Consider the following 13,206-nt stretch of genomic DNA (forward strand, 5'->3'; position numbering starts at 1 on the left):
TCCAGTAAGTGCTTCATCGTCTACTTCACGTTCCGGGTCTACTCGACGGTGATAGGCGAGTTGTCATGCCGATCGCTTTCATGCTTGAGAAGTATTAGCACTTCAGTAACAATTACAACAGGCTACATTCACACTATTTTCGGCTAACCGACGTAAGTACGAGCTTTAAGGTTGATATTTATGAATGCTCGCGAATATGTTCGCTAAAGTTAGCACGCTAGAGCGCGAAACGTGCTGCAGTGTTCTTCCAAGTCGTATATCAGTGCAGTGGCTGCAGCGCTTGTGTGGATGTTGTAGTAAAAGCTTCAATTGGCTCAGTGAGAGAGAGTGTGCAAGCTGGCCGAAATTTGATTGGCTGCGACGTCATGTCACGTGCCCGATTTGATGAAGTTGAGCGACACAAATGAAACACTTCCGCGCCGAACCACCAGGTGTAGCACGAGAGGAGAGGGCATCGCCGCTACGCCACATCACCCTCGCAAGCCTGTGTTTAACCGCGCAAGCTTGCAATCAAACTTCGCCGCGGTAGTCGCTATAAAGAATAGTGATTCACAAGAAATTGAATCAATTCGTAAGGGAAAAAAATAAAGAGCGCTTACTCTATCGGGAAAACCGGGGCGAGAGAATCTTGGCGTGTGCTTGCCTGACCTATTTTTCTCACTCTCTTTCTTCTCTCATTCTTACTTTCTTTTTTTCTTTTACACTACGCAATGCTCGCTCCTAAATGCTTCTTTCCACTGTGCCGGGAATCTGACCTTCACCCACGTGCTCAGCTGCGCAACACTTCCGCAGCTACAGGCAACAACGACGCTCACCCGCCGCGGTGGTCTAGTGTTTATGGTGCTCGACTGCTGACCCCAAGGTCGTGGGTTCGGATACCGGCCGCGACGGCCGCATTTTGATGTAGGCGAACATGCTAGAGGCCCGTTTACTTCGACGTAGCTGCGCGTTAAAGCACATCAGATGGTCAAAATTTCCGCAGCCCTCCTCTACGGCGTCACTCATAATTAAATCGGGGTTTTGGACGCAAAACCCTAATTATTATTAACAGCGATGTTCATGCGTGAAGCAGTTAAATGCAACAATCACAACGACCTCGATAAAATACCAGATTTCCAAATCAGAAACGGGTGATTGCCCACGATCGAGAGAACATGGAATATAGGGAAGCGGCGCGTACGCGAATACTCATGTCACCGGCGCAACTTCGATAGCCTATTTGTGTACGCTCGCATTTCTGCACACCCGCCGAGCTCGGGTGTCTTGAGAATGATGTCGCCGCCACCACCACCACCAAAATCTGTAGCTATTAGAAACTTCGCTCGAAACGACTGGAAGCAGGGAGTTTCAAACCGCAAGGCTCCAAGCTCAGAAGCCGAAGGTTTACGCGCTCGGCCTGACCGACGTGTCGTGGATAGCATACCTTTACATTCTGCTAGAAAACGTTATGCTACTTCGACCGACAATTTGGCATCCTCGTTTTCATCAGGCCCGCCCTGGCAACTAAAATTTCCAACCAAGAAGCTTGACGTGATAAAGCTGAGTGCACAGGTCTGCTATCCAAGACGCGATTGCGCGCGCTTCGTGTATCTCTCACCCCCGCTGGGCTTTGCTGCGAGCGCCTCCAGCTCATGCTGACCGTTGTTTCGTCATTGTCCTCTTCGCACAAGACGTCGGTAGCATACAGCGTTGGCACCACGGACTGGTGCTGATGGTTGGATCATGACTCAGGTGGTCAATTGGACATTAATACTTTCGCATTCACAATTCATAAGAGCTTAGGGGTCCTCAGTTTTTGAAGCGAAGCTTGTTATGAGTCACAGATTTCGGGAGGGGGGGGGGGGAGGGTGGCGTCGGACGCGAAAAACTTAGCGCCGGTGAGTGTGCAGACATGCGGCGCTCGAAGGTGCGCAGGTCTCATGCTTATTTGTATGCGCCGTTTTCCAATTATTCATGTTCTCTCGATCGTGGGCTTGCCGGCAATCAGTCGTGTTTGATATGGCAAGCTGATCTTTTATCGAGGGCACTTGTAATTTCACGTAGCCGCATTTCATTGCTGCCTGGATATTCGCGTATGACCGTCGTTGATGCCTGTAGCAACTGAAGTGTAGCGCTGCTAAGCCCGTGGGTGTAGGTCCCATTCCAGTCGAAGAGGTGGGGAAAAGTTAGGAGGGAGCATTACACAGAGCAATAGAAAGTTGGAAAGAAATAAAGAACGAAACAAAGGAAGCTAGTAGGTGAGACACGCACACGTCACGCTTCGCTTGCATGTGAATGCATTTGATCACATGATGAGTCACATGCCATTCAATCACATGCTAAATATACACCGTAAATCGTTTCGCCTGAAAGAACACATTACAACTGCATACGTACTATCACATAAATTAAGCTGTCCTCTGTAAAAGTCAGATTTTTTTTTTAAATTGGCATACTTTTCTTCATATCCTGAAATGCATCCTCACTTCGTCGCGCTGTATGGCAGGGGTCTAAAGCTCATAGCGGGCCACTGTTAAAAAATTCTGTCTAGACATGGCAGTCTCGAACCGCGAGGCGTGATGGGAGGCGGCTCTGCTCAGCCACGACATTGTCGATCAACTGTGGGCTGCCCGGCACGCCCAGGATGCCGCCCGGGTCCGTGGACTCCAGGCCGTCACCTAGGCCGGGGTGCTTGTAGTCTCACCGCGCTCAATGACGCCGGACACGTTTAATAAAGTCTTTACTCAGTCACTCGGACCGGAAAAGTGAATATTAAAATGGAAGGAGGGGGGGGGGGGCGACAAAACAAACTGTCAGTTAGTGTTGCGATTTGAAAGAAGGCCTTTTCTATATCTCATATATCAGTGATTTCTGAAGGGCATTTGGCGTCAGGTATCGAGAAACATACCGTTACTGATGTCGAGAATGACTGGAATATGAATGCCGATTCTGAAATATACAGTTTTTATTCGACGGTCATGTTTTAGCACATGATGACCGCATGGGGTGTCCTACAAAAAAATGCTTCAGTTCAGTCATGTCTGTGTAGCTCACGAAAAAAAAAAATGGGATGAAGATACTCATGCGTGGGCTGGGCCGCTAGTGTAAAGTCCTCAGGCCGCCTCTTTGAGACACTTACTGTATGGGAATGCTCGAATAAACGTGTTAATAGTATCGCACTGATGGTTGATGCACGGACAATCAACATAGTGCATTGCAATAAATTATTCAAAGTACCATTGCCCGGCAAAATTAGCATTACTGTAGAACATCTATAAATGTCTACGATAATTAGAAGCCTGAATGATAGCTAGAAAGGCCTGAGCCACCATGGGTCAAGTCAACAGCGATTGTTCGTAAGTCTGCGCTAGGAGAGACTACCAAGCAGCGCTTCTTTTTTCTAAAGAAGCCAGCTTGATGATTTCATACAAGGCGATCGACAAAACGCATTCGTGACAATCGCCACCTTGCCGTCGGCGTCATGCAGTGACGTTTGTAGTCGTCGCGCCGCCTTTGGCAGCGTCAGATTTCCTTGGTAGCGCTGCTAGGAGATATATTCAACGCTAAATCTTTTAATTATGCTATAGATCATAAAATATTTGCGCCTAACGGAAAGCGTTTTCTGCAAATATTGATACAAGGTAACACTCAACTAACATTCGAATTAGCGGTTTCCAGTTATTTATATTATGAACACATGTTACGGAGCAGGGCTGGGCAGAGATACTCAGAAAAGTATTCCGGAATACAGATATCGAAATACATGAACTGGAAGCCTAAAATGCAGATACTGGGATACATTTGCCTTTAACGTAACGGGATATTTCGCAGATACTTTTGCAATAAGACGAAAAAAGTATTCCGGAATACAGTTACAGCGATACAGATACTGGAATACTCTTTTATGTGAAGGATGCTCATACTACGCAAAGACACTTATTAGTGCAGCATAATGTTGTAATTAAAGTTACAGCGCATCGAAACGTTCAGTTCATTTATTTATTTATTACAGTACCCTCAGCGCCATTAAGACATTGCGGGGGAGGGGGTGGACAAAGTACATATTTAGCAATAATGACATAATTACAAGTATCAATTGCAATAAAAATACACTATTTCACAGCAACAGTAACAAGGATAGGACACCGAGATCGACATACTTGGCGAACAAACTAAGCTATGCTAGAAATAGCACACTTTAAGCAAAACACTCGAATCACTAATGAACACCAGTGAATTGAGAAAAAGCACACATTTATTGTGAAGATCTGCTTTGCTGAGAAGTTTGCTGTGTAGGCTTCTCAGATAGACTGTCTTCTAATAGCGTCGGTTCAGCCTCAGCTGAAGACTCACGAAAGAATAAAAGTCTGTCTACCGCTGAAGGCGAGCACAAATTCGTGTTATAGTGAATAAATATCGCCTTCATAGCCGGATTGCCCTGCAGCGTGGCGATATCTCTTCTCTGGTCATCTAGATACCGAAACGCTTCCGCCCTCACTTGGGTTGTTCTTCTGGCTGTTCAGAATCCGAAGTCTGTCCTCATCTTCGGAATCCTAAGCCGTCTGACCCTGTGGGCTTCAATGAAGCTGTCACCACCACCGACGCTACCCGCACCCATTTCATAAAGCCGCAACAGGCGAAGTCGGCTCCGGCGGTGGGGAGCCTGCTACCACAAAAGACCGTTTCACGCATGTAATCAATTAGGAACGCACCCTGACATTGGAGAGGTGGCTGAAAGCGCGTCAAAGATAGCCATCTTCTAGTCACTTCCGCCGCGACTACGGGAACTGCTTTTGGAAGTGCCGCCGCTTTGAGAACTGAATGCACGCGAAACATTGCAAAGCCTGTCCGCGGGGGGGGGGGGGGGGGTCGCGAAGTAATAGCTTGCCACCCGAAAAAAATTAGGCGTGCTGCACTGACCTTGAGAGACAGCGACTTTCGTCGGCAGAGGCCGACAACACTGCCCCCGCGATTCTGCCGTCTGCGGCGTCGCGCGCTTTACCACATGGACCATTCTGTGCTTGCGCGGAAACCATCACCGCCCTATCTGTCGGCGACCGGCGGCGCGCCTTTGCTTGCCTTGGCACAAACAAGAAAAAAACGTCATTCCCCAATTGGAAACACGCCTCAACTCATTTCCGACACAAAAAAACAATGTAACGAAATACCCGTCTCCAGCATAGTATCGCGATACAGGCGATACATCGTAAATGTATTTCACTACTGAGATACAAATACATTTTTCAAATGTGTCTCGATACAGAAATACAGATACTCAAGAGTATCTCTGAAATACTATCGCGATACTCTTGTATCACGATACTGCCCAGCCCTGTTACGGAGTACGCACTGTACAATTTTGAGATAAGACAAGAATTGTATAGGCGTCCTGGTATTTCTTTCACTGGAATTTGTCACAGCCGCCATTAACTTCGCAACTAATAAATCACATCGTGCCCGTGTCGCACCTTTGGTAATGCTGAAGATGGTGCCCAGCAGAATGGTCAGCAATGCTCCAATAAACGACATCCAAAGGAACGAAAGCTGGTACAGAGGGAACACATCTGACCTGCACGGACAAAGTTCTCATTATGTCAGTAAATCGCCGTGAAGAACTACGTACGGCGACGACATACTCTGACACGGGCTATAAGACTCCAGTAGCGGTGTTCTCGTAAATAACTACTGAAGAACAATGTGTTTATTATTCGACGGTGTAGCTATTATTATAACAGCAATTTCAAGCTAGCGGCAACAGATATCATTGCAGTTGTATTTCATCTTCAAGGTCATGCAGCGCTCATGCACAAACGTCACACAAGAAGCGCACTGCGCATGCGCTATTCCGCCTTTCAAAATCAAAGTTGGCATGGAAACATTTTTTAAAGAGCGCCAGCTTGCATCGCGGTTATAGCCTAGTAGATTCCTGATATAGAGGCACTACGTACGATGAAGAAGGTGAAGAAAAATTGTGACTAACGCGGACGAAGAGAACGGGACACACGCCACAGCGCTGTGTCGTGCGCCACTTTCTTTTCATCGTCCGAGTTAGTCGCGATGTTAACCACGATGATGCCTTTATTGGTCAAAGGCTCGTAGTTTCATATAAAAGTCTGATCTGCTAGAAATGGATAGATAAGTAAGAACACATTGTTCCCGACGCGCTTTTTGTGAAACATTTGTGGTTAAAATGCACAAGATGAATAACAGAGAGCTGAGCTAGTTGGTAAGTATTCATTCTAAAAAGACAGGCCGTGCAAACACGGACACAAGAAAGAAGTCAGGACACCACAAAGGCCGAATAACAACTGAAGAGACGCACAACGGCTGAAAAGAAAGAAGGCACGAAAACTTATCTGCGCATGCCCATCAACAGGCGAACCTATCAATCCGGCACGCGTGGCGGTCTACGCGGAAGTAACTGCTAAGGCATTTGATTTCATCTTTATGCAAGTTAATCGACGGTTGGCTCACGCATGCGCTACCACTATTCTCGATATGCCATGCTTCAATCATCAGGCGCGTTTCTTCATTTCTATGACGGTACAACACTGCGCATTCATCGAATTTTGGCGTGCACTTACAATCTCGACAATGTAAAGGTAGATTAGAAGGTGAGCCTCCTGTTAGCGATCTCTTATGTCCAACAATCTCTGGTTATTGCATCGGCCCATTTGTCCTACGTAGAAGCGGCCGCAGCTGAAAGGGACCTTATACACCACACTCTTACGGCAATCGGTGCATTTGTTGGTGTGTTTTACGAAACAAATATTGGTCCGCTTCTTGTCTTTTACTCGCTCATTCTTCCTCTGCACAGCGGCACAAATGTTACCTAGCTTATTGGCAGCCGTGAAAACAACATTAACGCCGTATCTACTTCCTACTTTCTTTAGCCTGTGAGACACGCAATGAATGTACGGTATACCTACGGCACGTTGCTTCCTATCGCTTTCTGCAACCATGCTCGGACTTAACACAATAGAACTTCTTTAAACGTTCAGCGACCGTAGCCACTGCATCACGAGGATACCCTACATCTTGTGGCGATGAGCGACCTCACAGACCGGCGAAGTTCGGCTCCCCAGAGATGAGAGCGAGCCCGACACGACCGCCTGATCAGAAGTATTTAAAGACGATAGTCTTTCTGGGGGAACTTAAACGCAGAAATTTTGGTCTGTCTTTCTGTTTGTCGGCACGTCCCTCGATTCAATCACTCGGCCAAAGTTGAACCACTTGCCCAAGGGCCAGCCATCGTGAACGGCTGACTAGGTTCATAATTGGTGTACATTGTTGATCAAAAAGCAAACATACGCATATCTGAGGCGCAACATCACAAGTAAGTATTGGGTGGTGTGTTCCTTTAATAGAAAATACATAATACGTAATTCTAGAGACCCTAGTTTCTTAAGCTGCGCGGAAATGCGACTGCGCCGAAACTTGGCTTCCTCCGTGCCCTCTGCACGAGCTCATTGTTGTGTTTCGGTTTCGGTTCAGTATTGCACTGTACGAATGCCATGGGCGCCGCCTCTGGCATTCCTGCTTTACCCAGGCGACGGAATATAAAGAGTGTGTGGAGAGTACTCGTTGAGTTCGGACGTTTCTTCTGCTTCGGCGCTTGCGCCAAACCGCGTGTTCGGGATGGCTGGCGTCCCCGCCGGTCACGTTGGTCACAGCCGGTCTTCGCCTGCTGCTGCGCCGGGACTACCAGCCCGCAACACAGCATTCACGTTTCCCGACGTATTGCCAGATGCGTTCATATCTCACGGCAGCGCCTCTTCTATCGTCTTTAGACGACATTTGCAGCGAAGCACGCAGATACGCGGCCATATTTTTAATCTCTATTTCTTTCGAACGCAAGCGCGCGCAGGCCCGTCGCAGCGGCACCTGCCTCGTGCAAGAGCGAGCGTCTCCATCCTCTTCTTTGCGACGCCGATGTTGCTGCCGCTACAGAGGGCTCCCCCCCTAGAGAGGAGGAAAATCCGACGAGCGATCATAACTCCAGGTGACACGGGATGTTTTGGGTGTCGCATGAGAAGGCAGCGATCCGGGACACAGTAGCGCTGCGTCGCACGATGGTGGGGCCGATGGCAACGTTGCTTCGAAATAGGCAGGCTTGATACGTTCGAGAGCGATTGTGTCGGCCCGGCCGTTGACGTTGACGACGAATGTCGACGGACGACGCTCCAGAACTCGATACGGCCCGGAGTAGTGCGGCTGCAAAGGCTTCCGCACAGCACAGTTGCGCACGAAAACGTGTGTAGCAGAGGTGAGCTGCGGAGACACGTAAGGAGCTCTCGATTCGTGCGGGCGTGTAGGCACGGGGCGTAACTGCTGGAAGATGTTTTGCAGGTCGGAAACGTAGTCTCCGGCTAATGGCACAGGTGTTTTGGCGGAGGCTTCGAAGAAGTCGCATGGCAGGCGTAGCGAACTGCCGTAGACCAACTCGGCGCAGGAACAGCCCAGATCGCTTTTGACGGCAGTTCTAATGCCAAGCAAAACGAGTGGCAGTTGAACGACCCACTTCTCTGGTGATCCTTGTGCCATGAGGGAGGACTTTAGATGCCTGTGGAAACGTTCGACCAGCCCATTGGTTTGTGGGTGGTAAGAGGTCGTGCGGAGGCGTGTCGTTCCGAGAAGCTTGAGGAGTTCGTTGAAGAGCGCCGAATCAAACTGCCGACCGCGATCGGTGACTATGGTAGATGGGCAGCCGAACCTCGCAATCCATGTCGACACGAAGGCTGCTGCAACTGTGGGCGCTGATATGTCGGCGATGGGTGTAGCTTCTGGCCACCGTGTGTAGCGGTCGATGCATGTCAGTATGTAACTGTAGCCCTTGGAAGGTGGGAGAGGGCCGACCAGGTCCAAGTGTACGGTGTCGAAACGCGCGTCCGGTGGAAGGAAGAACTTCGCAGGCGGAATGGGATGGCGCTGGACCTTGGAGCGTTGACACGGCAAACAACAGCGCACCCAGTCGCGAACTTGGGCGTTTAGCTGAGGCCAAACGTAGCGACTGGAAATGAGCTTTTGTGTAGCGCGAATTCCGGGATGCGACAGACTGTGTACAGCGTCGAACAGGCGTCTGCGAAGCGGTTCCGGGATGAAAGGTCGGGGTGTGCCGGTAGAAGTATCACACACTACCGATGTACCATCTGAAGTCAAAACGACGTCCTCCAGCTTCAGGGACGTTGACGAATTTCGGAGGGTACGTAGCTCGGTGTCGTCACGCTGGTGAGTAGCGAGTAGGCCGACGTCGATAATGGAAGGCTCTGCAGTTGCTGTGGAGACTGCATCGACGCGGCTCAGAACATCGGCAGGAATGTTGTCGGTGCCTTTGACATGACGGAACGTTGTGGTAAACTCCGAGATGTAGGAGAGATGTCGACTCTCGCGAGGCGAGTAGTAGGACGCAGATCGGTTCATCGCGTGCACAAGGGGCTTATGGTCGGTCAGGACGCTAAACTGACGACCTTCTAGGAAGTGCCGGAAGTGTCGAACAGCCAAGTACACGGCGAGCAGCTCGCGGCCGAAAACGCTGTAACGGCTCTGTGCAGGCTTCAGCTTCTTTGAAAAGAAAGCGAGCGGATGCCATGTACCATTGATGAATTGTTGCAAAACGGCGCCGACAGCGTTGTTCGAGGCGTCTGTCATGATAGCAGTCGGTGCATCTGGTTTCGGATGTTTCAGGAGTGTTGCACTGGCGAGGGCACTCTTGACTCTTGTGAACGCGTGGGCGGCTTCTTCAGTCCACTGAAGCGCTTGGTTCCTTTTGGAGTTGAGAAGACCGTCTAGAGGGGCGACCAGTCGTGCACAATCGGGTATAAACCGTCGATAGAAATTGAAGAACCCGAGAAATTGTCGAAGTTTGGTCATCGTTGTCGGCTGTGGAAAATCTTCGACGACGCGAATCTTGGACGGCAGTGGTCGAATGCCGTTCGCATCGACTACGTGTCCAAGGAACTCGAGTTCCTGTCGACCAAATTCACTTTTGGCGGCGTTGATGACGATTCCGCGGCTGGCGAGGCGGGAGAATAACAACCGCAGCTGTTGAACATGTTCTTCAGCGGAAGGACTTGCGACAAGGAGATCGTCGATATAGGCAAAGACGAATGGCAAACCCCGGGTGACGGAGTCGATGAAACGCTGGAACGATTGGCCAGCGTTCCGTAGGCCGAAGGGCATGCGGAGGAATTCAAAAAGACCGAAAGGTGTGGTGATGGCGGTCTTCGGGATGTCTTCTTCGGCGACTGGCAGTTGATGATAGGCGCGAACAAGATCGATCTTAGAAAAGATCGTCGCACCGTGCAGTGCTACCGTGAAGTCCTGGATATTCGGAAGCGGGTAGCGATCAGGAACTGTGATGTTGTTGAGCGCCCGGTAATCGCCACATGGACGCCAATCCCCAGACTTCTTCGGCACCATATGAAGCGGAGACGCCCAGTTGCTAGAAGAAGGTCGGATGATCCCGAGTGCGAGCATGTGCTCGAACTCCGCGCGGGCAACCTTGAGTTTCTCAGGGGACAAACGCCGAGGTCGAAAATAAACCGGAGGGCCGGAGGTGACGATGTGATGACAAACGTCGTGTTGGACCGGTTGCGTCCAGTCCGGCTGGCGCGTCAAAGTGGAAAACTCACGGAGGAGCTCGGCGAAAGGTTCTTCCAGCATAGAAGATATGGGCGCGATCGGCGATATGGTTGTTGCAAGGGCGCCGGTAACGGTCAGGTGGGTAACAGAGTCGATAAGACGACGGTGTTTCACGTCGACAAGGAGTCCATAGTGGTGCAGGAAATCAGCTCCGATGAGGGCGCGTCGGATATCTGGAACCAGGAAAATCCAGCGAAACGCTCGTCGGAGGCCAAGATTGAGCATGACGGAGCGTGATGCGTAGACTGGAATCCTGGTACCGTTGACAGCTTGCAAAAACGACACAGGTGTCGTTTTTCGGTCGGAGCGTTGAGCAGGAATAATGCTTACGTCTGCACCAGTGTCGACTAGGAAACGTTGTCCTGTAGCTCTGTCCGTGAGGTAGAAGAGGCGACTTGTATGCTGGGCCGGACCGCTGGTCGCCGTCAGAGGTCGGCCGGCCTGTTTCCCTGCCACGCACAAGGACGGCGGCAGTGACGAGCGTCGTTTCCAAAACGGCGATGGTAGTAGCAGATGCCAGGCGTTGGTGACGCGTCACGGCTAGTGGGTGTGCGTCTCGGCTTGCTGGAACTTCGGTGGCGTGAACGGTGAGGTGACGCGCGGCGATGTTCTGCTGCAGAGACGATGCGTTCGAGACGCTCACACAGGGCGTCGAGCGGTGACTGGGCTGTCGAAGAAGACTGAAGAGTTCGCAGCGTGGTGGTACTCTCACCAGTCGACGGTGTCGTGGCTGCGATGGCTGGCGTGGCTACTTCCATCACCTTGTCGGCCAACGCGGCAAGTCCGGTGAGGTCCATGGTAGAAGCTGTTGCCAGAACCATCTGCACGTTAGCCGGCAGTCGTTGTAAAAACAGCTCGCGTAACAGCGCGTCGTCGACGGATCTCGCGTTGTCTCCGAGCAGCTGCTTCATTCGGCGAAGAAGTTGGCTGGGGCGTCGGTCGCCGAGTTCTTCAGCGGACAGAAGCTGCTGTATGCGAGCACGCTGTGAAACTGCCGTGCGCTGTAGCAGGGTCGTCTTGAGATCGTCGTAGGCGTTCGCAGACAGCGGGTTGCTCAACAGATCTGCTACTTCGTCAATGGCGGTGGGCGAGAGCGCCGCAACAGCGTAGTGGAACTTCGTAGCTTGGGAGCGGATACCAGCAACTTGAAATTGTGATTCCGCCTGAAGAAACCACGCCGATGGATGCTGGTCCCAGTACTGAGGAAGGCGGACAGCGATGGCTGAGCAGGAAGGCTCACCGCGTTGCTCGGGAAGGTTCTGGTCTCGAGAACTTGTACCGTCAGTCTGTTCCATGGTCGCTTCTGCCACGGAAACGTATGGCCACAATCACGTCCGGGTCACCAAACTGTGGCGATGGGCGACCTCACAGACCGGCGAAGTCTCGGTCTTGCCAGAGAGAGAGAGCGAGCCCGACACGACCGCCTTGACCAGAAGTATTTTAATCTCCTTTCTTTCGAACGCCAGCGCGCGCAGGCTCGTCGCAGCGGCACCTGCCTCGTGCAAGAGCGAGCGTCTCCGTCCTCTTCTTTGCGACGCCGATGTTGCTGCCGCTACACACCAATCTATGCCTTACGCTCCACCTCGGCCACTTACGGCTCTCATCTCTGAAAGATCCTTCAGGCCGGCTCGGTCGTTGGGCGCTTCGGCTGCAGGAATACGACATTCGTGTTGTGTACAGATCCGGCCGCAAGCACTCGGACGCTGATGCGCTATCCCGCTCACCGTTACCGTCTGACACAGCTTCGCCGTCAGACACGTCAGCTGTCTTGACGCCCCTTGACTTCGCAGACATGCCGTCGGAGCGACGCAAGGATGCGTGGATCTCCGAACTCGTCGACTTTCTGACTGGTTCATTGGTTCATCCAGCGTCAAGAACTCTCCGTCGTCAAGCCACGCATTTCGCACTCCGCGACGGCCTCCTCTATCGGCGTACTTACGCACCTGACGGTCGGAGGTTGTTGCTAGTGATCCCGCGCCGCATGCGCACAGAAGTCTGCACTGCTTTTCACAACGACCTGCAAAGCGCTCACGCTGGCGCTCTGAAGACTTACAACCGCTTGCGTCAGCGATACTACTGGCGCGGCATGTACACGTTCGTGCGCAAGTACGTACGTGCTTGTACTGCTTGTCAGCAGCGTAAAGCTCCACCTCAACGCCCAGCCGGTCCACTTCAGCCTCTACCTTGTCCGGGACGTCCATTCGGCCGCGTCGGCATCGACTTATATGGCCCGCTTCCCCCGACTTCCTCTGGGAATCGGTGGATCATTGTGGGCGTGGACCACCTCACCCGTTACGCAGAGACTGCAGCACTTCCAACGGCTACCGCAAGAGAGGTTGCGTTTTTTATCTTACGCAACTTTGTCCTTCGCCACGGCGCTCCCCGTGAACTTTTGAGCGACATTTTGAGTGACAGAGGTCGTGTTTTCCTGTCTGACGCTATTCAGGCCTTGCTCGTCCAGTGCAACATCGTTCATCGAATGACCACCGCATATCATCCGCAGACGAATGGCCTCACGGAACGATTTAATCGCACACTCGGTGATATGTTGACAATGTACACGGCATCAGACCAGACCAACTGGGA

The 13,206-nt window shown here is 51.3% G+C and overlaps 1 protein-coding gene across 1 annotated transcript; it reads right to left on the reverse strand.

Annotated features, from left to right (window-relative positions):
* Window positions 1-10,967: 10,967 nt before the first annotated feature.
* Window positions 10,968-11,925, reverse strand: LOC119397976 (uncharacterized). Its single transcript, XM_037665259.2, has one exon. The coding sequence runs from the start codon at window positions 11,913-11,915 to the stop codon at window positions 11,046-11,048; it is 870 nt and encodes a 289-aa protein (XP_037521187.1). The 5' UTR covers window positions 11,916-11,925; the 3' UTR covers window positions 10,968-11,045.
* Between the last annotated feature and the right edge of the window lie 1,281 nt (window positions 11,926-13,206).

This window comes from Rhipicephalus sanguineus, chromosome 6 (genome assembly GCF_013339695.2).
Source record: "Rhipicephalus sanguineus isolate Rsan-2018 chromosome 6, BIME_Rsan_1.4, whole genome shotgun sequence".
Lineage (NCBI taxonomy): Eukaryota > Metazoa > Arthropoda > Arachnida > Ixodida > Ixodidae > Rhipicephalus > Rhipicephalus sanguineus.